The 24,758-nt window shown below is 38.8% G+C and overlaps 2 protein-coding genes across 5 annotated transcripts in view; one reads left to right on the forward strand and one right to left on the reverse strand.

Annotated features, from left to right (window-relative positions):
* Positions 1-24,758, reverse strand: part of PTAR1 (protein prenyltransferase alpha subunit repeat containing 1) — a 424,325-nt gene that overhangs the window by 150,261 nt on the left and 249,306 nt on the right. The window lies entirely within an intron of this gene.
* Positions 1-24,758, forward strand: part of CFAP95 (cilia and flagella associated protein 95) — an 85,957-nt gene that overhangs the window by 32,544 nt on the left and 28,655 nt on the right. For 2 of the 4 annotated variants that reach the window (XM_050760924.1, XM_050760925.1), the window contains exons 3-4: positions 3,845-3,963; positions 5,201-5,269. In XM_050760924.1, the coding sequence (XP_050616881.1) occupies positions 3,845-3,963; positions 5,201-5,269 (188 nt within the window). Of the gene's footprint in view, positions 1-3,844; positions 3,964-5,200; positions 5,270-10,121; positions 10,226-15,551; positions 15,763-24,758 lie in introns of those variants that run through there. The other 2 variants (XR_007719736.1, XR_007719735.1) reach the window with 2 other exon arrangements.

The raw sequence follows: 24,758 nt of genomic DNA on the forward strand, positions 1-24,758 counted from the left end.
GCTTGATGTGAGAAGTACCTGAGCTTCTCATATGGTTTGGCTCTGTGTCCCCACCCAAATCTCATCTTGTAGCTCCTATAATTCCCACATGTTGTGGGAGGGACCCAGTGGGAGATAATTGAATCATGGTGGCAGGTCTTTCCCATGCTGTTCTCGTGATAGTGCATAAGTCTCATGAGATCTAATGGTTTTAAAAACTGGAGTTCCCCTGCACAAGTGCATGCGCTCTCTCTCTTTGCCTGCTGCCATCCGTGTAAGATGTGACTTGCTCCTCATTGCCTTCTGCCATGATTGTGAGGCCTCCCCAGCCTAGTGGAGCTGTAAATCCATTAAATCTCTTTCTTTTGTAAATTGCCCAGTCTTGGGTATGTCTTTATCAGCAGCATGAAAACGGACCAACACAGCTTCCTTCACTGTGGGTCAGAGGAATATACTTTCTGGGTGCCTGTAAAGAACCCAGGAAAGAATTGTCAGTTGGGGATTATCTAAAATGAATCTTACCAGAGGAACAGTCTGGTCAACCTGAAATATATAACCTGAGGAGAAGTCATAAGTGTTCTCCTCATTCCCTGTACCAGTCACCCAGGTTATGTATCTACTGAATTTTCTTCCCATAAGTGCAGCACATATGGGAAGAGTTCATTCTAGAAGAATAGAAATTGGGATTTAAAAATAATCCATACTCAGGAAAACAGGGAATATGAATGACATTATGAAATGAGCTTCCTCTATACATTAGATATTTTCTATATTATCATTTGTCTCAAGCTAGATTTTATTATGTAAATTAAATGGAAATTTTAGTGATTATCCTACGAGTTTGTGCTGTGCTAATTTAGCTATCTCACATACCAAATTGCCAATCTCCAGTCTGTGATATACATATATACAAAGCCCAAAAGACTTTTAAACATATGGAAGTGCTTTTATGAAGTACCATCCTTATGTCAGGTTATGAACATTTCTGCACCAAAGTGATTTTTTCACATTGAGATGGTGTAGGATTAGGTTTGCCTACATGCAACAGACACTGCAAATCAACAGAGGCTGTTCATATAGGGTTGTATTATTTCATGTAAAGGGTCTGGAGGATAGCAGGACTGGTATGAAGGTTCTATGTATTGTCAGAGACCAATTCCTTCCAGTTTTCTGCTCTGTCATCCTTGGGTAGGACTCAAGATGGCTGCTGGAAACCAGTCATTATGTCCGCATTCCAGGCAGCAAGAAGGAAAAGAACAGAAGGACTTTTCCTGGAAGTTCTTTCCAGGAAACAACTATTTCCACTTATTCTCAATTGTCCAGAACTAGTCACCGATCGTATCTAAGAGTAAAATAATCTGAAAAATGTGGTCTGCAACACCAGGCACCCAGCTAAAGTTTGGGGATTCTATTGATGATGAAGAAGGAATGTCTAATATTGGGAGATAACATTTGCCACTGATACAGGAGACGGAAGTTAAGAGTTGTCTTTGGAGTCGGATGGCTTCTCTTTAATTCTTGGTTCTACCACTTACAGGGTTGTAACTTAAGAGTCTCAAACTTTTCATGTCTTTATTTCCTTATGTGTAAAGTGAGAATTGTAGAGTTGTCACAAGCATTTAATGTGAAGACATTTAGAATGGTTTCTGGCCATGTGCTGTTATTACCATTATCCCCATGATTTACTATAACCTACTATGCTATAGCTAGTATAGCCTCTGGTGTTTGTTTGCAAATCTAGTCGTAGAACCTAGTATGATGCCTGGCACTTAATAGATGTGGATAGATGGATGAATGAATGAGGCAGACTGCATGAGTCTTAAATTGTGGAGCTTCTACTTTTTGGCTGATTTGCCTGGGCATTACTTAATCCCTTCCAGCCTTAGTTTTCCCTTTTTTTAAACAGAAATAAATTATACCAAGTGTTCTTCATTTGCACCTCCAGGTCCGCTCTCCACTCTTCTCACCCTGCTTTGTGCCAAGGAGACTGACCTCTAGGGTTCGCTGCAATGAGCTCCTTGCCTTCTGGCTTTCCACTGGGATGGGCCCGTAGGAGGCACTGGCAGGTGACCAGAGGTGGGAGGAGAGGGAGCTTGGACACTTATTCCTGTGATTTCCTCCCTGTAGGACCATGGTTTGGTAGTGGCTGGGTTTCTGTTCTGAAAGATACAACTATCAGGTGACCCTCACTTTATAGCTGTAGGTTGTTCTGAGTTACAGTAACTGTTCCACCCCCAAGGTTCTCCACTATTGCTATCCTCAGGGTGCTTCAATAGTGTTGATTTGCTTAATGGTTCCCATACGTTTATAAAGAGATCCTTCATTAAGTTCTCCTCAGTTCCCAATTTGATTGTTTTTCCCTTCTGAGACCATGACTGATATTAATACATAACACTCAGATGGTTGCTTTGAGAACGTATTAAAATAATGCATTTAAAGTGCTTAGTACATTGTCTGGCAAAGAATAAGCACTCATTCTGCTCCACTAATGCTATGATTATCTGTTTCCTTTTACTCCTTTATTTTATGTTTGGCAATATCTTTGTTTCATATGATTTTCAAAGAGTTGGTTGATTTGCTGAAATATTTTACTGTTAAAAATCATCAGAGCATATCTAAGCTTAATTTTTAAACTTGATCTTAGCCAAAAGGCTGAGAAGCAATCTAAGCTTAATTTTTTGGTTTATCTTATCCCTTCAAACAAAGTGGTGGCTACTAATTTTTTCTCAAAAGATTTTTTTTTTTGCTGTTAAAATAAATAAGACCCAATGTAGTGTCATCTACCATTGACTTTGGAGCCTGAACATCTAAGAAAAAGAGTAGTTGAGCTAAGGGTATATGGATCAAAGCTGGGAAATTTGGCTGGGAGGATAGTAATTCAGGAGGTTGAGGTCTTAGAGAGCAGTGCTCTGAGAAGCCAAGGATCTAGAGAGCCATGGAGTAGACCAGGGAACCAGCACCAGAGACTTAATCAAAATGATTTTGACTAGGCTGGACTCCCAGTTACAGCAAAGCCTTTTTACTAAAGCAAAATGGACCCAAAGCGTCAGACTATAGCCATGATACTCTTGCAGTTGAAGGCTCTGGTTTTCTAAAGAGTGGTCTCTCTTTAAAAACAAACAAACAAGCAAACAAACAAACAAGAAACAGAAAATCTAGTAGTAGTAATGTGTTCTGAGACTTCATAAATATCTTGGGAAATCTAGTCTTTCAGATAAAGTAATGGATTTTCTTGGTGATGAGTTCTGGTTCTTGGCTCTGAACCTCCAGCTTCATGATCTTCTAGAGTTTTGTATGGAGAAAACATTGAATCCCTGACATCCAATTTTGTTCCTAAGATCCCTGAGATGCTACCCTTGATGTTTCTGCAATTGGTTTGAGTACATCTTACAGTTGGCAGATTTTCCACATAGCAATAATTGCTTAGTAATTAATTGAATTATGCTCTATGATAGAGAATGAATAATAATGATGATGATGATGATGATGATGATATCTGAAGTCCTTGTAATTTACAAAGGGATTGCTACAAACATTTTCCTTCTTAGGGTTTTTAAAATATACCAACCCTGAGAAGGATAAAGAAGGAAATAGAAAGTAGGTAGAGTTAGTATATTTAATTGAATGCAGTTCTTTCTGTTTCGTAGAAATACCAATTTGCTTTTTATTTCCCAATAGCATACAGTAATTGCTATTTTTACATATTTATGATGAAACAGTTGACAGCTATGAGCTATCACTTATTTTTAATGTCAACTAGAGTCAACAATTAAAATCAGAATGTACTTCAATGAACACATGTTTTAGTAACTGACCATTTTTAGTGAGAATTCATTTTTCTTATATATGGCTTCTATGTTTCCAGAGGTGGGTATCAGAAACACATGAAAAGTTGTCACAAGTGTGTTTAAACACAGCATGGGCTGAAATGAAGAGCAAGGCCTTATTGAATGAGGAAACAGTGAGCTCTGGGATTATCGAAAGGTATTCTTAATACTTTTCTTTACTTATAGAATATGGACATGCAGAAAGGACTTGTATAAGTAGCAAAAAAGTATAGTGACCCCAGTTCCACACTAAAGGAACACATCAAGCACATTTGTCTCAAGCTTCCATGCTTTCTGCTCATGCCGATCTCTCTCTGTCTGGGAGTTTCTTTTCCTCAATTTTTTACCAATCAGCTCTCTACTTATTCTGGGTCCAGCTAAAATGCTGTTTCCTCTTTATATGTGTGTTTTGTTTTTTTTTTTTTTCTGGACCAGGGTTCTGACTATCCAGGTTTGAACCCCAGCTCTACAATGTACTGTAAAAGTTTTTTGGTGTTTATAACCCAGCTTGTTCACCTGTAAAATGAGAATTACAAAAGCATCTACTTCGTAGGGTTGTTACGAAATTTAGATGAAATAAAGTATGAAGTGTGCATAGAAGTGTTGCCTGACATGCAGTAAGAATTAGGTAAGCTGTCATTAATCAGAATTAATTGCTTTTCTATTTTTGTCCTCTGAGTATTTTATGTCCTACATGACAGTTGGACTTGCATTCTAGTTATTTATATGGAGGCATTTCCTCAGGAATAGAGAGTTCTTTGAGGATAGAAGCTCTTTCTTCGTCATAGCTGTCATCCTGCATCCTGGCACAGTGCCTCCCCATGGAAGTGTATGACACATAGCCTTTGTCTTATACTGTAATTGTTGAAAAAGGCAGTCAAAATAATGACAAAAATGCTAAAATTTCCATTGACTTGTTGAGACATTTTGTTTTATAAAGTTCATGAAAGTTGCAAACATGAAAACTCTTTAAAAAGTAATCACCATAAAAATCCAACCCTAAATTAGTTTTTGTTTTGTTTTTTTTGACATGGACCCTTGCTCTGCCACCCAGGCTGGAGTGCAGTGGCATGATCTCGGCTCACTGCAACCTCCCGCCTCCCGGGTTCGAGCAATTCTCCTGCCTCAGCCTCCTGAGTAGCTAGGACTACAGGCGCATGCCGCCACGTCCGGCTAATTTTTTTTTTAATTTTTAGTAGAGACGGGGCTTCACCATATTGCCCAGGCTGGTCTTGAACTCCTGAGCTCAGGAAATCTGCCTGTCTCGGCCTCCCAAAGTGCTGGGATTACAGGCATGAGCCACTGCGCCCAGCCCCTAAATTAGTTTTACATGGGTTTGAAAGTTTACACATTACACTCTAATAAGTTTTCTAAAAAATGTTATCTTGTTTTAGGGTCACCGGATTGCCTGCCACAGGTTTTGGAGCTGTCTTTCCTAGACATCCACCAGATCGGAACAAAATGTTAGTAGTCCCTAAACTGCTACAATTGTACACAATGTTTCCTGATTCAGAAGGTTTGTTTGCAGAAGTGAAGGTATGAGAGGGTGAGCCAAGGTCAACAAAATGCCCTTTACATGACATCTTCAATTTGCCTTTAACCAAATATTTTCTCCATTCACATGCATAGCATTAATAACAATAATAATACAACAGTAAATCCTCACTATTTGCAGATTCTGTATTTGTAAATCTTTTTTCTCTGTAAAATTTACCTATTTGCATCTCCCAAGTCAATACTCGTGGTTCTGTCATGGTCATTTGTGGACATATGCAGAGTGGTAAAAAAGGGAAGGCACCAGATATGTACCATCCCAGCTGAGGTCGAACAGGGTGATGCCCTGCCTTCTTGTTTCAGCTCTCATTCTATAAACGTGTTCTTTCCACAGTCTATTCAGTGTCACATTTTTCAAACTCTTGTGCTTTTTGTTGGTGATCTCGTTTAAGACATCCCTCAAGCGTGGTGCTGAAGTGCTGCCATGTTCCTTAGAGCAAGAAGGCTGTGATGTGCCTTTCAGAGAAAACACATGTGTTAGACAAGCTTGATTCAGGCATGAGTTGCAGTGTTGTTGGTCATAAGTTCAAAGGTGATAAATCAAAAAATAAGATGTCTTTAAGCAGAAACAGACATTAAACAAAGTTTTATATTGATCGAGTGGTGAAAATGTGACCAGAGGCTTGCAGGAACCTAACCCTACATTTCCCCTAAGATCAGTGGTTCAATATTTGCTAATTCAGTGTTTCAGCAACTTCGTAGAACATTACTATGAACAAAGAGAACTGACTTTACAGCAAGAGACTATTTTTACTGATATAAGAGATAAGTCTGTTTTGGCAGGGAAGCATGAATTCTTACTAAAAAAGAAAAAAATCTTATCCACTCATCTTTCTAAATATAAACTTTCATTACGTACAGTAAGTGATGTGGAAATACATTTATAAGTATGACAAAATTCTAAGGATTGCATTGTGCATTATGGGGTTGTTATGAAGATTAAGCAAGTTAATAGACATCAAACAATTAGAGCAGTAATTGATTCATGCATACTAAATTCTTTGCTGGACATGGTGAACCTTTCAGTTTATAAACTCATATCAGTTCAGAGAAATTTTCTTGATTTATTTTATTCTTGACCTACTGTGTTTTCTCTGTTCTCTCTTTTGGAAATCCTTTATTTGAATGTTGGATTTCTTTTCCTGATCCTAAAACTTTCATGTCTTTTTTCAGCCTTTCTTTTTGGTCTTTACGATCTACTTTCCTCTCTGTTTCTTCAACTCTACCCTTGAATTATCTTTTTGTTTTCTGAATCCTTTTGTTTTTGTAGGATTTTTTTTTTTTTTTTTTTTTTTTTTTTTTTTTTTTTGGTTTCATGACTTCAGTATCTTCCCTTTTCTATCTGAAGATGTTAAAGTTTTAATGATAGCTTAAAAATTTTTTTTCTTTCCCCATGCATACTCTGTTTTCTCCAAGATGTCTTTTTTTCTGTTTTTTATTTGTTGGTATGGTATCCATCTTCCACGCTAGAGGCATTTTCCTTAGGCACCTGCTAATCAGTCCTCTGCTCATGATTAAGAGATGGGGCTCTGAGCCTGTGAGTGAGGCTTACTGCCTTGGAGATTCCCTGGAGGAATCTAGGTGGGTCATTATTTCAAAGAAACCCTAGTACCAGTAAAGTCATGCATTGTGTAATGTCAGGGATATGTTCCAAGAAATGTGTTGTTAGGTGATTTCATCGTTGTGTGAACATCATAGAGTGTACTTACACAAACCAAATGGTCTAGCCTACTACACACTGAGGCTAGATGGTAAAATCCATTGCTCCTAGACCATCAACCTGTACAGCATGTTACTGTACTGAACAGTGTAGGCAATTATAACACAGTGTTAAGTATTTATGTATCTAAACATATCTAAACATAAAAAAAGGTGCAGTAAAAATACAGAATGAAAGATAAAAAATGGTACACCTGTATAGGGCACATGCCATGCATGTACCCTGCAAGACTGGAAGTTGCTCTGGGTGAGTCCATGAGTGAGCAGTGAGTCTATGAATGTGAAGGCCTAGGACATTACTAAATACTACTGTAGACTTTATAAACACTGTATACTTAGGCTACACTAAATGTGTAAAACAATTTTGTTTGTCTATTTTGCATTGTTGTAAAGGAATACCTGAGACTGGGTAGTTTATAAAGAAAAGAGGTTTATTTGGCTCACAGTTCCACAGGCTGTATAAGCATGGCACCATCATCTGCTTGGCTTCTGGTGAGGCCTCAGGAAGCTTTTACTCATGGCAGAAGGTGAAGGGGAGGCAGGAATGTCACATGGCAACAGAGGGCGCAAGAGAGAGGGGAGGAGATGTCAGGGTCTTTTTAACTACCAGATCTCATGTGAACTCTCCTTACTGCAAGGAGGGCACCAACCCACTCATGAGGTATCTACCCTCATGACCCAGACACCTCTCATCAGACCCCCACCTCCAACACTGGGGATCACATTTCAGTATGAGATTTGGATAGGTCAAACGTCAAAAATACATCAACAATATTTGCCTTTCTTCAAAAAGACATTTACTTTAGCTTATTGCACCTTTTTTACTTTATAGCTTTTTTTTTTTTTTTTTTTTTTTTTTTTTTGAGACGGAGTCTCGCTGTGTCTCCCAGGCTGGAGTGCAGTGGCGTGATCTCAGCTCACTGCAAGCTCCGCCTCCCGGGTTCACGCCATTCTCCCGCCTCAGCCTCCCAAGTAGCTGAGACTACAGGCGCCCGCCACCACGCCCGGCTAGTTTTTTGTATTTTTAGTAGAGACGGGGTTTCACCATGTTAGCCAGGATAGTCTGGATCTCCTGACCTCGTGATCCACCCCCCTCGGCCTCCCAAAGTGCTGGGATTACAGGCTTGAGCCACTGCGCCCGGCCGCTTTTTTTTTTTTTTTTTTAACTTTTGGACTCTTTTAGCAACACTTAGCTTAAAACGCAAACACATTGTATAGCTGTATAAAATATTTTCTTTCTTTATATCCCTATTCTGTAAGCTTTTTATTATTAAACAATTTTTTTTAACTTTTACAACTTTTTTCTTAAAAATGAAGACACAAACACACACCTTAGCCTAGGCTTACACAGGGTCCAGATCGTCAATATCACTGTGTCCACCTCCACATCTTGAGCTACTGATAAGCCTTCAGGGACAATACCATGCATGGAATTGTCATCTCTTGTGATAACAATGCCTTCTTCTGGAATACCTCCTGAAGGACCTGTCTGAGGCTGTTTTACAGTTCACATTTTTTTTTAATAAATAGAAGAAATATACTCTAAAATAGTGATAAAAACCATAGTATAGTAAGTGCATAAACCAGTAATAGTTGTTTATTATTGTTATCAAGTATCATTATATACTGTACATAATTGTATGTGCTCCACTTTTATATAGCTAACAGCATGTACGCTTGTTTACACTAGCATCTCCACAAATATGAGAGTAATGCATTGTGCTAGGATATTACAAAGGCAACAATGTCAATAGAAATTTTTCAGTTCCATTATTATCTTATGGAGTCTTCATAGTACCTACTGTCCAGCCGGTTGTTGACTGAAATAGCATTATTTGGCATGACTCTATTTTAGTCTCTCCTTTTGGGCTGATCATATTCCCAGATAAGCCTCTTCAGTCTCCCTTCTGAAGGGTGAAGAGTGGGCTGGTGCCTGTGTTCTTAGAGTGAGCAAGACAATTGGACAGGGACATCAATATGAATACTGCATAATGTATGGTCACTGAATTGAATTGTGTTTTTGATTAAGGACTTTCTTACCCTACAGAAGAATAAATTTCTAGCTTTCTGCTAAGGAAGGGGAGGGGCAGTTACCTGGCAGTGGGGGAAGAGCTTGGGAGCATCACCTGCTTTTCAGATAGCTCTCCCCACAGGCCTTTGCTGACTTAGGATTCATTCAGCTTTCTTCTAAGTCAGGAACCACTTGTCCATCTTCTCTTGAGTTTCCAAAATTTGTTTCTCTTGTCCTTTCTCCTATTCTCCATTTTTTGGGTTTAAAAAAAAAACACTTTCTTAAGTCTCTTTACTGTGGTTTTAGTGGAGCTTTTTGAGGAAGCAAGATTCGATGCGCATCTTAACCCTGATGTTATCAAGTCTCACCTGATTTGCCACCTCCTCCAGAGGACCTTCCCATACCTAATGCCACCCCACCCCCAATAACTTGGTTAGGTCCCTCACTGTGGGTGCCCAGAGCACTGTATGCTTCTTTTATGCAAACACTATTAATATTTGTTGCAATTGTTTGCATTCTTCTTGTTCTTGCTCAATTCAATGCTCTGAAGGGAAAGACTATCACAACTCTGTCCCCAGTGCCTAAAGAGAGCCTAACCTGCAGCAAATACACCACAATTATCTCCTGAGTTAATAGATTAATTATTTCCGACGGTGAACAGCAAATTATAATAGAAGGGGGTTTGGCTAATTCCTATTTTATTTGATTTAGGGGTTCAAGGCCTTTAGAGCCAAAAGTTGTTCTCAATTCTTTTTGGTAAATGCATTTGAAGACATAGTTTCTTTTAGAAAATCAGCCCTTATTAGTTTGAATTGCTAGAATTACTCATTTGTTTTATGTGATTCATGAGTATTAACAAGGAGATAAATACATGAACACCTTCAAACAGCCCCTACTAATTCCATATGTAATTCTTTCTTTCAGTTAATATACACTAATTATAGAATGTTTCATACAGTAGAATGCTGTGGTGTTTTAGAATCTGCTCTCTTGAATATTAAATAATCTTTTGCTTCTTGCCAACTCTACAGCTCTGCAAGTTAAATGTCAACTTTAAAAGGCAATGAATAAGAATGAGTTTGCTCAATGGACCAAAATACGCTTCAACTTATAAAAGAAAGACTGTAATCATAAGGTAAATTTAAGGTTTAGGTTACCTCTTAAGGGAGAAAAATTAGAATAAGGTATAGCTTTGTTATTAAGGAGACATTAGGTTGATGGACTTATCTTAATTTTTAGATAATGTCCATTATGCTGAAATGGCATTTGACTGACTCTCTTTCTCATAACTCAACCTATGTCCCACCTACTTTATTTTGGACCAGTGTGAAGAAGACATAACACCTTTCCCCCATCAGTGGGTAGCAAACATCTCAATGACACTAATTGAAAATCAGAACAGCCAGAATGTTTGACACCACCAGAACTTGTCACTCCTGACCTTAACTAAAGAAAAGGGCTCGGTGAATAATTCCTTCCACGTGCATCACAGATGGAGGAGATGGATGAAAAATAAATTTCAATATAGGGAACAGTTAGGATGACACTAAAGTGATTATCAGAGACTTAAACTTTAAAAATGAAATTTATAGACTTTGAGTCTGGATAGAGCTTATCTAGAACTAAAGCTATTGGTTTCCTTGAGAGCTGGTCTCAGTCCCATCAGTGAGTCTCCAAGGAACTGACAGTGGCCTGTGATGGGCAGAGTGAGAGTCAAGGAGGTTCAAAGACCTCTCAGACATCAACAATGCCTGTTTGGTCTCAAACTATTAATAATACAAATGCATGTGTAGGGAGTCTCTAACATGGATAACTTACACGACATGGATAGAGACAGCAGAGGAATAGAAACGTAACAAGAGGCACGTTTCCTTTATGGCATATAGGAAAAGTGGATGGGAACGTGAATATAGTAAGCAAGTCAATTTAAGAGTTTTTATTTGCCTTCCTACCTGATTCTTGGGCATTCTCAAGTAACTTTTACTTAATTTGAAAGTACACTTTACATCAGGTATAACTGATGAGTTGATGGATGCAGCACGCCAACATGGCACAAGTATACATATGTAACAAACCTGCACGTTATGCACATGTACCCTAGAACTTAAAGTATAATAATAAAAAAAAAAAAAAGTTAACAAGGATATCCAGGAATTGAACTCATCTCTGCTGAAAAGGAAAAAAAAAAAGAAAGTACACTTTACGAGGCATGGAAATTCACTAATTATCAAAAGGCCCCGTATATCTGATTATTTAATATAAAATCATTTTATGATTTGTTCACAGAACCAGATGATTGTAGCTAATTCATTCTAGGAAGTAAGGTTTTCCATGTACAAATATCTGGGCTGTGTCTACAACTATTAAACAAGCAGTCAGACACCAAACTAGCAAAACAAACAACAACCAGAACTGTATCAAGCAGATCCAATTTTGAAAGGGAGATGTAGTAATAGATATAATTTTGTGTTACGATCTTATTTCTCAGAAGTCCTCATTTAAATATACACATAGAGTTCCTTCCCTATTCCCACTGTTTCACTTCACTTCACTTTTTTTTTTTTCTCTTTAAAAAAAGAAAGGAAAAAAAATATATACACATATAAACATGTGTGGTCCCAGGATAATGGTCCACAGAAGAAGTCAGTTTTTTTTTTTTTTTTTTGATAGGGAAAAAACTGAAAATGGATCCTTTCCTTACTCCTCATCTCAAAAGAAAAGGTCAAAGTTGTCCCTGTTTGCAGAAACAGCTCCACATCAGGTAGCGTATTTGCTGTGTGAGAAGTAGGTCCGTGGGGTCCTGAGTTTGAGGGCTCCTCAGGAGTACTGAGTTCCCACTGGAGGCTGGAGAAGCACCCAAGGTAGAACTCATACAAAGTCAGCCCTAACTACTGTACCTTGTTGTTTTCACCAAATTTGATTGCCTCCTGGTGGTAGTAATTAGTGCATATTGTTGAAATTTCATAATAAATGATTCCACAATTCATCCAAACATTTATGTAATCCACATAATGGGAGAAGAAAGAAATTAATAGTGTTTGGGATCACTGAGTAGCTTTTGGAAATTGTGTGTGGTCGTGGCCGGGCGGGGAGGGTGTTTGCTTTTTACAGAAAGAACATGGTATAGAAAAATAGGGATAGAAAACCTGGGTTCTACTTCTGGGCCTGCAATAAACCTGCTACGTGACCGTGTGCTGCCTAATAGCCCTCTCTGGACTCCAGTTGTTTCCATTTGCAAAATGAGGGGATTGAACCAAATGATCTGTAAAGTCCTTTCCCACTCTAAAATTTTATGGCTCTAGGAGAAAGGCATCTATAGTTTCTATAGTTGCATAAATGGGCAAGTTAAATGAGGCCTAAAAGTAGTTCAGGCAGTTAAGTGTTCATTGTTGGGATAGAGCACTTATCCATATGTGTGTGGAGTGGTCACTTCACAGTAGCAGTAGCAAGCCTGGGCCATCGTTTAAATTCTTCCCTTTTATTCCTCGCTCTGAGACATTAGCATCTATAAAATCTTTGGCACTCTTCAGAGGAAAGGGACTACATATAAATAGTAAGAAGGATTTTTTTCTTTTCTCAAAGTATAGTACAGGAAATTTATTTTTTTTTCTACTTATGCATTTGTGCTGTGGCTTGTCTCCTGGTAAAATATTACCGAGTTGTTGAACATTTTGCCAGATGAAAAAAGTTTAAAAAGTTACCCTATGGTGATAATGATATGGTATGATTTGTGTCCCCACCCAAATCTCATCTTGAATTATAATCCCCATAATCCCCACATGTCAAGGCAGAGACTGGGTGGAGACAACTGGATCATGGGGGCAGTTTCCTCCATGCTGTTCTCTTGATAGTGAGTGAGTTCTCACCAGATCCGATGGTTTTATAAGGGCCTTTTCCCCCTTCACTCACTCTTCTCTCTCCTGCTGCCCTGTAAAGAGGTGCCTTCCACCATCATTGTAAGTTTCCTGAGGCCTCCCCAGCCATGTTGAACTGTAGTCAATTAAACCTCTTTTCTTTATAAATTACCCAGTCTTGGACAGTTCTTTATAGCACTGAGAGAATGAACTAATACAGATGAGGAGGAGGGTAACAACAAAAATAAGCAAAGAGGAGAGTTGGGTGATGAAAGGCCATAAGGGTGAGACAGGCTTGAATTCAGTTATTGATTCTCCAACTTATTCATTGTAGGACCTTTCATTTTTGTCTGGCCAGCTTTCTTCTTTTGGACAACATCTTCTCACCTATTCAGTGTAATTTGACTAGGCCATATTATGGATGGCTGACTCTGTTCCCCATTTCTACCTCCCCACAAGCCTAAGTATTGGGCACAAGATACAGACCAGGCTATTCAGAGGATAGTTATTAGAGTTCTAGAGAAGATGCCCTCTTCTTCTCCAGTTGCAAGTTACAGAGGACATCCCGCTTCTATGGGAGTATCTGTGTAAAAATAAAGTTAAACAGAGGTATGGGAAAAGACAGTTCTGATTATATTCTTCTTATATGAGCTGATATTTTCCTTTAATTTTAACCTATTAAGTTTGAGTTGGGTTTCTATAACTTATACTAATACTGATAAAAGCAAACACTTACATGATGCTTATTATGTACCAGGCACTATTCTAAGTGTTTTATATATGTTAACTCAGTACTCCCTACAAAAACTCCATGAATTGGTTTCATCATTATCCGCATTCTGTGATGGGAAATACAGAAGCACAGAGAAGAAAATAACATGTCTAAACTCTCACAGCTGGCCAGGGATAACAGCCAGTATTTGAGCTGGGATAGTTTAATGCCAAAGCTCACAGCCTCTTCTGTGCTGCTTCTCTGATTAACAGGCCAACTGAGAGACCTCTGGCACACACTTAAGTTTCCTGAACATGACTTACCTCTGTAAACATGGAGAGAATAATTGCTATATTTAGGCAGGCCAGGCCTTGAGCATTGGATTAGTCAGTATTCTCCGAGAAACAAAACCAATATGATATATATGAGGAGATTTATTATGTGCTTACGTGGTTATGGAAGCCAAGAAGTCCTACCATCTGTCTTCTGTAAGCTGCAGGGCTGAGAAAGCCAGTGGCACAATTCACTTAGAGTCTGAAGGCTGGAGAGCCAGGGGAGTTGATGGTGTAACTCCTGGTTCAACTCTGAAAGCCTGAGAACTAGAGGGACTGATGATGTAAATCCCAGAGTTCAAATGCTAGATAACTAGGAGCTCAGATGTCCAAGGTCAAGAGAAAGTGGATATCCTAGCTCAAGAAGAGAGAAAATGTACCCTTCCTCTTTTTGTTCTGTTTAGGCTCTTCATGAATTAGATGACGTTTACCTACATTGGTGAGGGCAAATCTTTATTCAGTCCACTGATTCAAAAGCTACTCTATTTTGGATTAGCAAAATAGATGGACAGAAACAGACAGAAATATTGTGTTACCTGCTATCTGGGCATTATTTGGCCCAGTCATGTTGACACATAAAATTAGCCATGACAAGCACTAAACTTATAAAGGAAATATTGGTGAAAAGTTATTTATCCATTTCGAAATTTCTCAAATCAAATGTTCCATTTCTTAAACCACCCAGGCTCCTGGTTCCTTAGACATGCCTAGGTCCCGGCTTGACATTTTTGCCCTGTGAGGCAGCAATGCTACCTGAGTGCATATCACCAACCTGAATTTCCTGGAATGGATGGCTTGGCTGGTACGAGTGGTGACGGCTTACTAGTTGGCAAGTTTGCTGAATTAATTTCAGAGTCAACCTAAATGCAATTTTTCTTTGCGTTATCCTTGCATATAGGATATCTCTCCTTAGCTGATGTATGTTGAAGTCAAATGACCGAGGAGGTGGGATATTGGTGTTAGTATTTGGGGTTGTGACTCAGGTCCTGATGAGTTTGGTTTGGAATTTGGATTGTGTGCCTTGGCAAAGGATATTTTAACAGCAGGTAATAATAAACGATTCTATCACTATCTTTGCATTGTAATTCAAATAATTTGATAAGAAAATATATGTGAAAGCACATCATATAGTACCCGTTAGATCTGAAGTTCTGGCATCCCGATGGGCTGATGGCTGACTCAGACCATCCTTTGTTTCCTGTAGGTCTTTATTGAGTCTAACTTTATTACAGTAGCCATTCAAGTTATATCTGCCAAGTGGAAAGTCAGGTTTCTTTGTAGTTTTGAGTGTGCTCAGTGAGGCTCTAAAACTAGCATTATGAAGGTAGGCTTATATGATTTATCTTGTGGTCACTAGTTTGCAGAGATGGCCACAGCACTTTGTTCCCTCCCTGAACATGCGTGCTGCTGCTCCCAGGAAGAGGCTGAGGTTATTTGCCTGCCCTCTGTACCCGGGCTGGCCTGGTGACTGGTTTTGATTAATAGAATGTGGCAGAAATGATATCCTGGATTTCTGAGTACGGACATTAAGAAAAATAGTAGTTTCTACTTTCTGATTCTCAGATCCTAGCTGAAATGCTGTGAGAAGCCCAAGACACATGGAGAAGCCACATGGAGGAGAATCAAGGCTTGTGTTTGACAGCTCCAGTGAAGCTCCCAGACAATAGACAAAACAAACTGGAGCCATGTGAAGGAACTGTCTTGGATCATCCAGCCCAATCAAACCTCTGGACAACTGTAGCTCTAACTAACATCACATGGAACAGATAAACCACCCGGCTGAGCTAATCATTCCACAGAATAATCAGAGATAATAAAATAGTTGTTATTTTAAGTTACTTTTAAGTCATAACAATAGGTAATTGAAACAACCTTCATATCTCTTAATACCATCTTATATGGTCATTTCTTCTGATATTAAGCCTATAGGTATAGTTTTTGCCATTTTTAATCTATCAGAGATGTAAGAAGTTCAAATTGTGGGGACTGATGAGCTAATAAAACAATGTGCACAATAATCAACTCAAAATGGACTAAAGATTTTAGTGTAAGACCTGAAACCATAAATCTCCTAGAATAAAACAGAGGGAGAAACCTTCTTGACATTGGTCTTGGAAATGAAATGATTTTTTGGACAGACATCAAAGGTACAGGCAGCAAAAGCAAAGCAAACAAACAAAAACAAAAATGAGACTACATCAAACAAACAAAAAAAAAGCTTCTTCACTGCAAAAGAAACAAAAATGAGGCTGGGCGTGGCGTCCTCAGCACTTTGGGAGGCCAAGGGCAGTGGATCACTCGAGGCCAAGAGTTTGAGATCAGCCTGGCCAACACGATGAAACCCCATCTCCACTAAAAATACAAAAATTAGCTGGGCATGGTGGCATGTGCCTGTAATCCCAGCTACTCGGGAGGCTAAGGCAGGAGAATAACTTGAACCTGGGAGGCAGAGGTTGGAGTGAGCCGAGATCATGCCATTGCACTCCAGCCTTAGCGACAGAGTGAGTGAGACTCCGTCAAAAAAAAGAAAAAAAGAAAAAGAAACAAAAAATGAAAAGCCAACCTATGGATGAGGAGAAAATATTTGTAAGCATATATCTGAAAAGAGCTTCATATCCAAAATTTACAAGGAACTCATACAACTTATTAGTAAAAAAAAAAAAAAAAAAAAAAAAAAAAATAGCCTGATAAAATGAGCAAAGGACTTAAATAGGCATTTTTCCAAAGAAGACACACAAATGGCCAATAGGTATTTTACAAGGTGTTCAACATCACTAATAACCAGGCAAATATAAATCATAACCACAATGAGATATCACCTCATGCCTGTTGGGATGACTATTATCAAAAAGACAAAAGATAAGTGTGGGCAAGCATGAGGAGAAATTGGAAACCTTGAACACTGTTGGTGGGTGTGTAAAACGGTACAGCCATTATGGAAGAAAGTATAGAAGTTCCTTAAAAATAAAAAGTAGAACTACAATATGATTTATCAGTCACGCTTCCGGGTACACATCCAGAGGAAATGAAACCAGTATCTTGTAAAGATATCTGTACCCCCATCTTCATTACAGCATTATTCATAATTGCCAAGATACAGACTCAACCTAAGTATCTTGATGGATATTATTTCACCTTAAAAAAAGAAGGAAACCCTGCAATTTGTGACAACATGGATGAACCTAGAGGATATGATGCTAAGTGAATACAGACCCAGAAAGAAAAATACTGCATAATCTCACTTTTACATGGAATCTAAAATGTTGAATTTATAGAAGCTGAGAGTAGAATGGTGGTTGCCAGGACCTGAGGGGTGGGAGAAATAGAGAGATGTTGGTCCAAGGGTGCAAAGCTTCAGTCATGCAAGATGAATAAGTGCTAGAGATTTAATGTACAGCATGAGGATTATAGTTGACAATCATGTGTCATATACTTGAAATTTGCTAAGAAAGTAGATCTGAAGTGTTCTTATTGCAAAGAAAGGTAACTATGTGAGGAGATGGATATGTTAATTAACTTGACTGTAGTAAAAACAGTTTAATATGTAAATATGTATCAAAACATTATATCATGCACTTTATACATGTACAGTCTTGATTTAAAATAATTTAAAAAGCCCAAAGTGAGTGGCAAAAATTTTTTAAACATCAGGGCTGTGGAATTTATATTTAAACCTGACATTTCCTTTAATCCCATGTGTATTAATAAAGAGCCAGCATAACTAGTATTACTCTTCATAATATTTAAAGTTTATGTAGTTGTCATAGAAAATCATTAGTTATAATTACTTAAAATGAAGACTTCAGTGGATGTCTGTGAATAGTAGTGTACTATGCATCTTTGAGCTACAGAGGTGGTTTCACAGGAATGAGAGTTTTCCAGAATTTCAGAAATCTTTGCTGCTATCTGTATTTAATTTGATTCTGTATTTGACAGTTACAGAGTTAAATTATTACCCAAACATTTAAATCTTATATTGTTCTTTCAAATGGCATTTAAAAAGTATTAGGCCTGAGGAAATTACATTTGTCCCACATATCTGAGTTAATTCTTTCAATATAACCATTTAATGAGTGCATACTATTTACTAAGAAGAGTTAGGCGCTGGGAATATAGAAAAAGACATCAGCTCATTTGTCCAATGTATGAGATGGAAAAACAACCAATTAATACTTATGTATCAGCCAAGGAATATGCTTGGCTGAAAGTAACAGGAAACCTAACTAATAGCAGCTTGAATAATTAAGACATTTATTTGGTCACCTGGCATGAAATATAAAGGCAAGGAGTCCAAAACTGGTATGGCACTTAAACAATGTCATCAAGAATTTGGATCTTTTTGTCTTTCTTCTTTATAAGTCTTATTAAGTAGCTTTTGTCCTTGCAATCTCAAGATGGTTGCTATGCCTCCAATCCCCATTCTGTTCCAGAAAGAAAGAAGTGAAAAAATAAAGAGGTAAAGGGAAACCCTCCCCAGGATCTTCATCCTACATCTATTTCACGAACTGTGGCTTGGCCACCCATGGCTACATGATTGTTTTCAGCTTCTAAGTAGAGAAAGACAAGGGAGAAGGGAATTTGGAATAAGTGTTGATTGGGCCAGACTACTTGCCACAACACACTGGGGGTGAACATGATGCAAGGGAGCACTGCATCAGATTTGGGAGGTCAGGAAAGGCTTCTAGGTAGAAGCAACACCTGAGCTGAGTCACAAAGTCTGAGTTGGAGTCAGCCAGATCAACAGGAGAGAAGGGCACCCTAGGCAGAGGATGAAGGATGTACAAAAAAGGCAGGGAGGCTGGGTGTGGTGGCTCACACTTGTAATCCCAGCACTTTGGGAGGCTGAGGCAGCAGGATCACCTGAGGCCAGGAGTTCAAGACCAGCCTGGCCAACATGGTGAAACCCCGTCTCTACTAAAAATACAAAAGTTAGCCAGCAAGGTGGCATGCACCTGTAATCCCAGCTACTCAGGAGGCTGAGGCATGAGAATCGCTTGAACCAGGGAGGTAGAGGTTGCAGTGAGCTGAGATTGCCAACACTGCATTCCAGCCTGGGAGACAGAGTGAGACTCCGTCTCAAATAAAAATAAAATAATAATAATAATAAAAAGCAGGGAGGAGCAGGACCTACGGGACGCATGCTTGGCTCATAGAGCAAGAATTTGCAGTGATGACAGGTAAAGTTGGAGAGAAATGCTGGGGCTAAGAAAGCAGGACCTGAAAGCCATGCTGAGCTCGGACCTTATCATGTAGGTGGTATTAAAGGTTTTTGAGCATAGAGTGGGAATAATCAGATTTGTATTTAGAAAACAGAGAACAGATTGGTAGGCAACTGAGATTGCAGTCTCGAACGTACCAAGGCAAGACGTAAAAAAAGCCTGACCTTAAGCAATGGTGGTGTGGAGGCGGAGAAGGGTGCAGATTTTAGATCTATCTAAAAAAAAATAAGAAAAAAGAAAAAAGAAAAAAGAGTCATTGACATCTACTTGAGAATTGATTAATTATGGGGGTAAAGCAGACTTGAGATTGATTCCTAGGCTTCTGGCTTAGGCAACTGGAGGGTGGTGGGGCCATTCACTGAGGCAGTGAAGTCAGGAGGAAGAGCAAGTATCAGATAGCATGTGGATATTTGAGATTGGGGCACAAGAGAGATTACTGATCCAGTCCCAACTGCTAATATAGGTATCCTAGCTGATTCCTTTGCCTCATCTTTTCCTTTCAATCTGTTCTCCAACCTGCAGCTTGAATAATCCGTTTAAAACGTAACCCTCCCACTGTTTAATATCATTACAGTATAGTTTTCTCTTCTACCTTAATGAGCATTTACTATGTGTATGGCACTGAGATAAGGGCTTTACATGCCATATCTAGGGATCTTAGCAAATGCTGGGCTTGGATCAGGATTAAAATCAGATTCAAATTGTCCTCCATTTCATCTTTCCTCTCCACCTCTTACCCACTAGCTTCTTAGAGGTTGATCTCTAAAAAGTAGGCCTGGGGCCTGGGCACATGGCTCATACCTGTGGTCCCAGCATGTTGAGAGGTTGAGGTGGGAGGATCAGTTGAGCCTAGAAGTTCAAGTCTGCAGTGAGTTTGAATCACCTGTTCTGTGAAAGAACTGTATATACAAAGCGACCCCCAAATGCTGAAGGAATAAGAAAGAGGCAGACAAATCCAGGTCATAGGTTTCAGGTAGTTTAAGGGAACTTAAAAGCAGGGAGACTTACAGAAGAATGGTCTTGGGAGGCCACAATACAGGTAGATCTCCACATCGCAAATCCCCAGACCCAGGGCTTAAATCTTAGGGAAAGTATCATTGCTCTGGAAGGAATGTGTAGGTGGCTATGGATGTCAAAGCCTATGATTTCCAGAACAACAAGGGTCGTTTTGGAGGAAACTTACAATGAGTAGGTCTTCCTACAGAAAGAGTAATACATCAGTCAGACATTTGGGAGGCATTCTTGAACTTGGGGTTAGTTAGAAGTTACATGGTGGATTGGCATTTAAAATAAAGTCACTCTTCTCTCCTTGTGGCCACTGCACTCCAGCTAGGGTGATGGAGTGAGACCTTGTCTCAAAAATAAAGAAATAAAATTTTAAAAATAGGCCTGGAATTCAGCAGCTGTGGATTTGTTCTGTGGCTAATTCAGCAGGTAGAAGTAGGAGGAAATGACAGGGATGTCTGTATCAGCTCAATATAAGTTTTTTTTTTTTTTTGAATGATGGTTGCTGTTAAGAATGAGACAGAGATTTCCAGAGTGGTTGTAAGTTGCAGTCTCACCTGCACAATGCACCCCTCACCTTAACACAGGGTCAGGTAGACTCCATGACCGGCTGTGGCTACGTTTGTCTTAAGTAATGAATACTGCTTCTACTGCTGCCAGTGATAAGATTAACTCCAAATTAATTCCCTGCTTCTTTAAGTCACATACTCACATTCAGACTCCTAGATGGGACCTGTCTGATTTGGTGAATACATGTCACATGCCCTTGTTCTGGCTGCCAGGAAGCTGGGTGATAAAATATCTGCCACCCATCTAGACAAAACAGAAAAGAAACAGAAACAGTTGATCTTTAAGGTTCCTTTGAGCTTAAGAAGCTGTGATTCTGTGGGCTTGGGTACATCATCTTGTCATCGAGTCGCACATGTTACCACTGGTGTTAGGGCAGCTGTCGATGTTTTAACTCATACCATGAATTTTATGATAACTCCAATATCAGACACCGTTTCCTTTCTTATCTTACAAAACATCTTTCGTTATACTCTACCTTACAAAGTATATCATAACTACAACCGTTAAAGACAAAAGAGGGCAATCGTAGCAAATTGTGTGTGGTGCAGGGTGAAAGCCGGCCACCTAACTTCCCGGCATCCTTACAGTGTGGCATATCCTAGTGAATTTACTGGTTTCTGGTCTTCAGTTTTACATTTCCGGAAAGCCTGTTTTTATCAGTACTTCAGAATTTATCTGACACATGGAGATCAACTCGTGCTCATTAAATTCACGAGAAACATCAGAATTCTAATTAGTTAATTTATGAGAAATAGAAATTTCAAGCACACCAGAAGGTCATGTCAGCCTAATAAAAGGCATTCTCTCTCTGTGAAAAACCATAGGGGAAGCCAAACAATAATCAGAATGTTGTTCACTCTTTAAAATCAGAGCAAGGGGAGTTGGTTACATGATTACAATGATTAATGGCCTTAGACTTCGGTGGCCTGATTGTAATAGGATTCTTTTGGTGGTAAGGAACAAAAACACAATTAAAATTTTCTTGGGCAAGAAGGACAGTTTATTAAAAGAATACTGGAGTGCCTCATGGAACTTTGGGAAAGTCCTTTGAAGAACCTGGCTTCAGAGATTACTGGAATCGGGACTAGAAAAAACTTGGGATTCTCTTCCTGTTGGCTTTATTCCCTCCCTCTGAGGATCAACTTCTTCCACTGGCTGGAGGATGTTACATCCCTCAGTTACTGTCATGGGAGAGTGAGTGGCCCTTTTCCATTGATTACTATTAAGAAAAGGAAATCCCAAAGAGGGCCCTGACCTAACAGCCACGAGTAGGGACGGGAGCGGTAAAGCAGAGCCACCTGGCACACACTTGTTTCTGCTGGTTCCAGATAATGACTTAAAGTCACTGTTGGCTGTCAGTAAGTCCGGTTTGGTGGATTGACATTGATGTAGTCCAGCTCTGCTTCCAGAACCAGGGGGATCTGTTTGTGAACCAGGATACCTCTTCCCCAAGACAATGCCTAGAAATAATGCCTCCCTTGTCTTTCTGACCTCTTGCTTCCTGGAGTTTCTCTGAAAGGCATTTCTCTTTTAATGGACCTGTTCTTTCTGCTACAGCTAATATCTAGAGGAAGATCCATGTTGATTTCCCATATTTTTATTCTCAAAAGACCTCCTTATTTCAAATTTGGGGAGCACGTAATGTACTCTCTGTCACTTGAAGATTGATTGTTGTCCTGTTCTTCGGATTTTTTTTTAAGGGGGCAAGGGAGGGAGGAGGCAATCACAAAGAGTTGGTGAGTAATTGGCTGAAAGTCATCATTCAATATTATAAAAGTTTCCATTTTGTTCCACAATCCCTTTCTAGAAAGATAACTGAATGTTTTGATCTTTCACCTGTATTTACTATGCATACTCATTGTAGTTAATCTATATCTCTTTATATTCTAATTTTATTTTAATGATTTAGTTATTCAATGAATGTTTCTCATTGCCTACTTTGTATCAGACTCTGCGCTGGGAGGTGATAATAAGGAGAGGGAGAAGGGTTCAATTAGGAGGGACAGGTTTCTGTCTGCTTTACATGAGTAAAGAGATACCCAGATACTGACCTGCAGGATAGTTCAGCCCAAAGCAACTCTCCAGTGTTCTACTGGGGTTCCTGATAAGCATATCATTTGAGTCATAACTTTGAGTGAGAAGAGGGTAGGGAAGCAAGTTCACTGTTATCTATTAACACAAACATATTTTAAGATTATGGAATATTTTCATTTTCTAAAATACTCTTCAAACACCCATCTACTCATTACCCAGTTGTAATGTAAGTTTTTAAAGAAATGGTTTATCATGATTTATATAGCCATTCAATATATCCATTTTCTTGCAGGACATTAGCTTCCAAATTTTCACTATTACAAATAAGGCCACAGTAACTATCATTATACACGCCTCCTCGAATATATATGTAAGAGTTTCTTTATACCCCATAAATATTACAATTATAAATCATCAATTCACAGTAACATTTTTTTAAAAAGAGTTTTCTTTATATTCAGAATTGCTGGGTAATAAGACATATACACCTTCAATTTTGCAAGATATTGCCACTAGTTTTGTTTGTACATATTTATTGTTTCATATTCTCATAAATAGGGATTTTTAATTTTTATCAATCTAATAGATATTACATGGCATTTCATTGTTGTTTTACTTTGCATTTCACTAATTACTAAATTTGATTTGCAAGAGTTTTAAAGGCTGGGCACAGTGGCTTACGCCTGTAATCCCAGAACTTTGGGAGACCAAGGCAAGTGGATCTCTTGAGGCCAGGAGTTCAAGACCAGCCTGGCCAACATGACAAAACCCCATCTCTACTAAACATACAAAAATTACCCAGGCTTGGTGGTGCGTGCCTGTAGTTCCAGCTACTTGGGAGGTTAAGGCAGGAGAATTGCTTGAACCTGGGAGGAGGAGGTTGCAATGAGCCATGATTGTGCCACTGCACTCCAGTCTGGGGATGACACAGTGAGATTTTGTCTAAAAAGAAAAAAAAGGGTTTTAAAAAATTAATTGTGTTATTAATCCTCTTTTGATTAGATTTATGTTATTAATCCTCTTTTGGTTAGATTTATTTCATTTTATTTTACTGTTTTTTTGAGATGGAGTCTTGCACTGTCTCCCAGGCTGGAGTGTGATGGCGCGGTCTCGGCTCACTGCAACCTCCACCTCCTGGGTTCAAGTGATTCCCCCGCCTCAGCCTCCTGAGTAGCTGAGACTACAGGCACCCGCCACCACGCCTGGCTAATTTTTGTATTTTTAGTAGAGACGGGGTTTCACCATGTTGGCCAGGCTGGTCTCAAACTCCTGACCTCAAGTGATCCACCTGCCTCGGCCTCCCAAAGTGTTGGGGTTACAGGCGTGAGCTACTGCACCCGGCCTTTTGGTTAGATTCATAATAAGTATGTTCTTCTAGTCTTTGACTTTTCTGAAAACTTTGTTTATAGTATCTTTTGATGAACAGAAGTTTTAAATTACAATTTAGTCAAGACCTATATATGAAATGTCAAACTCTAAAATTTTAGAAATTACATATATATTCACATACAGAAATGTATATGTAACATACATGTAATATAGATGCATATATGTAATATTTTTATAAGACTAAAGGTTATTATGTGACTCACTCTTTCCCTACTAATTTGTAAGGTCATTTCTGTCATACACCAAATTCCTACATTTAAGCAGATCTGCTTCCAGGCTTTCTTTACATTTTCTCAATTGGTCTATTTTTATATTGACTCTTTGGCACTTCATGGAGTCATATGACTATTAGGATTTGTTTGTCAAGTTCTACAAAACACCTTATTGGTGTTTAGATTGGAAGTGCTTTAAATTTTCTGGATGGAATAATTGCTATCATTATATCCACCATTCCACACATACATAAATTATTTTACGTTTTTCAACAACATTTTGTATTTTCCCCATAAATCATATATATCTTCTGTTATATGTATTCTTATAGGAAACTTAG

The sequence above is a fragment of the Macaca thibetana genome, chromosome 15, assembly GCF_024542745.1.
Source record: "Macaca thibetana thibetana isolate TM-01 chromosome 15, ASM2454274v1, whole genome shotgun sequence".
NCBI classification, from domain to species: Eukaryota; Metazoa; Chordata; class Mammalia; order Primates; family Cercopithecidae; genus Macaca; species Macaca thibetana.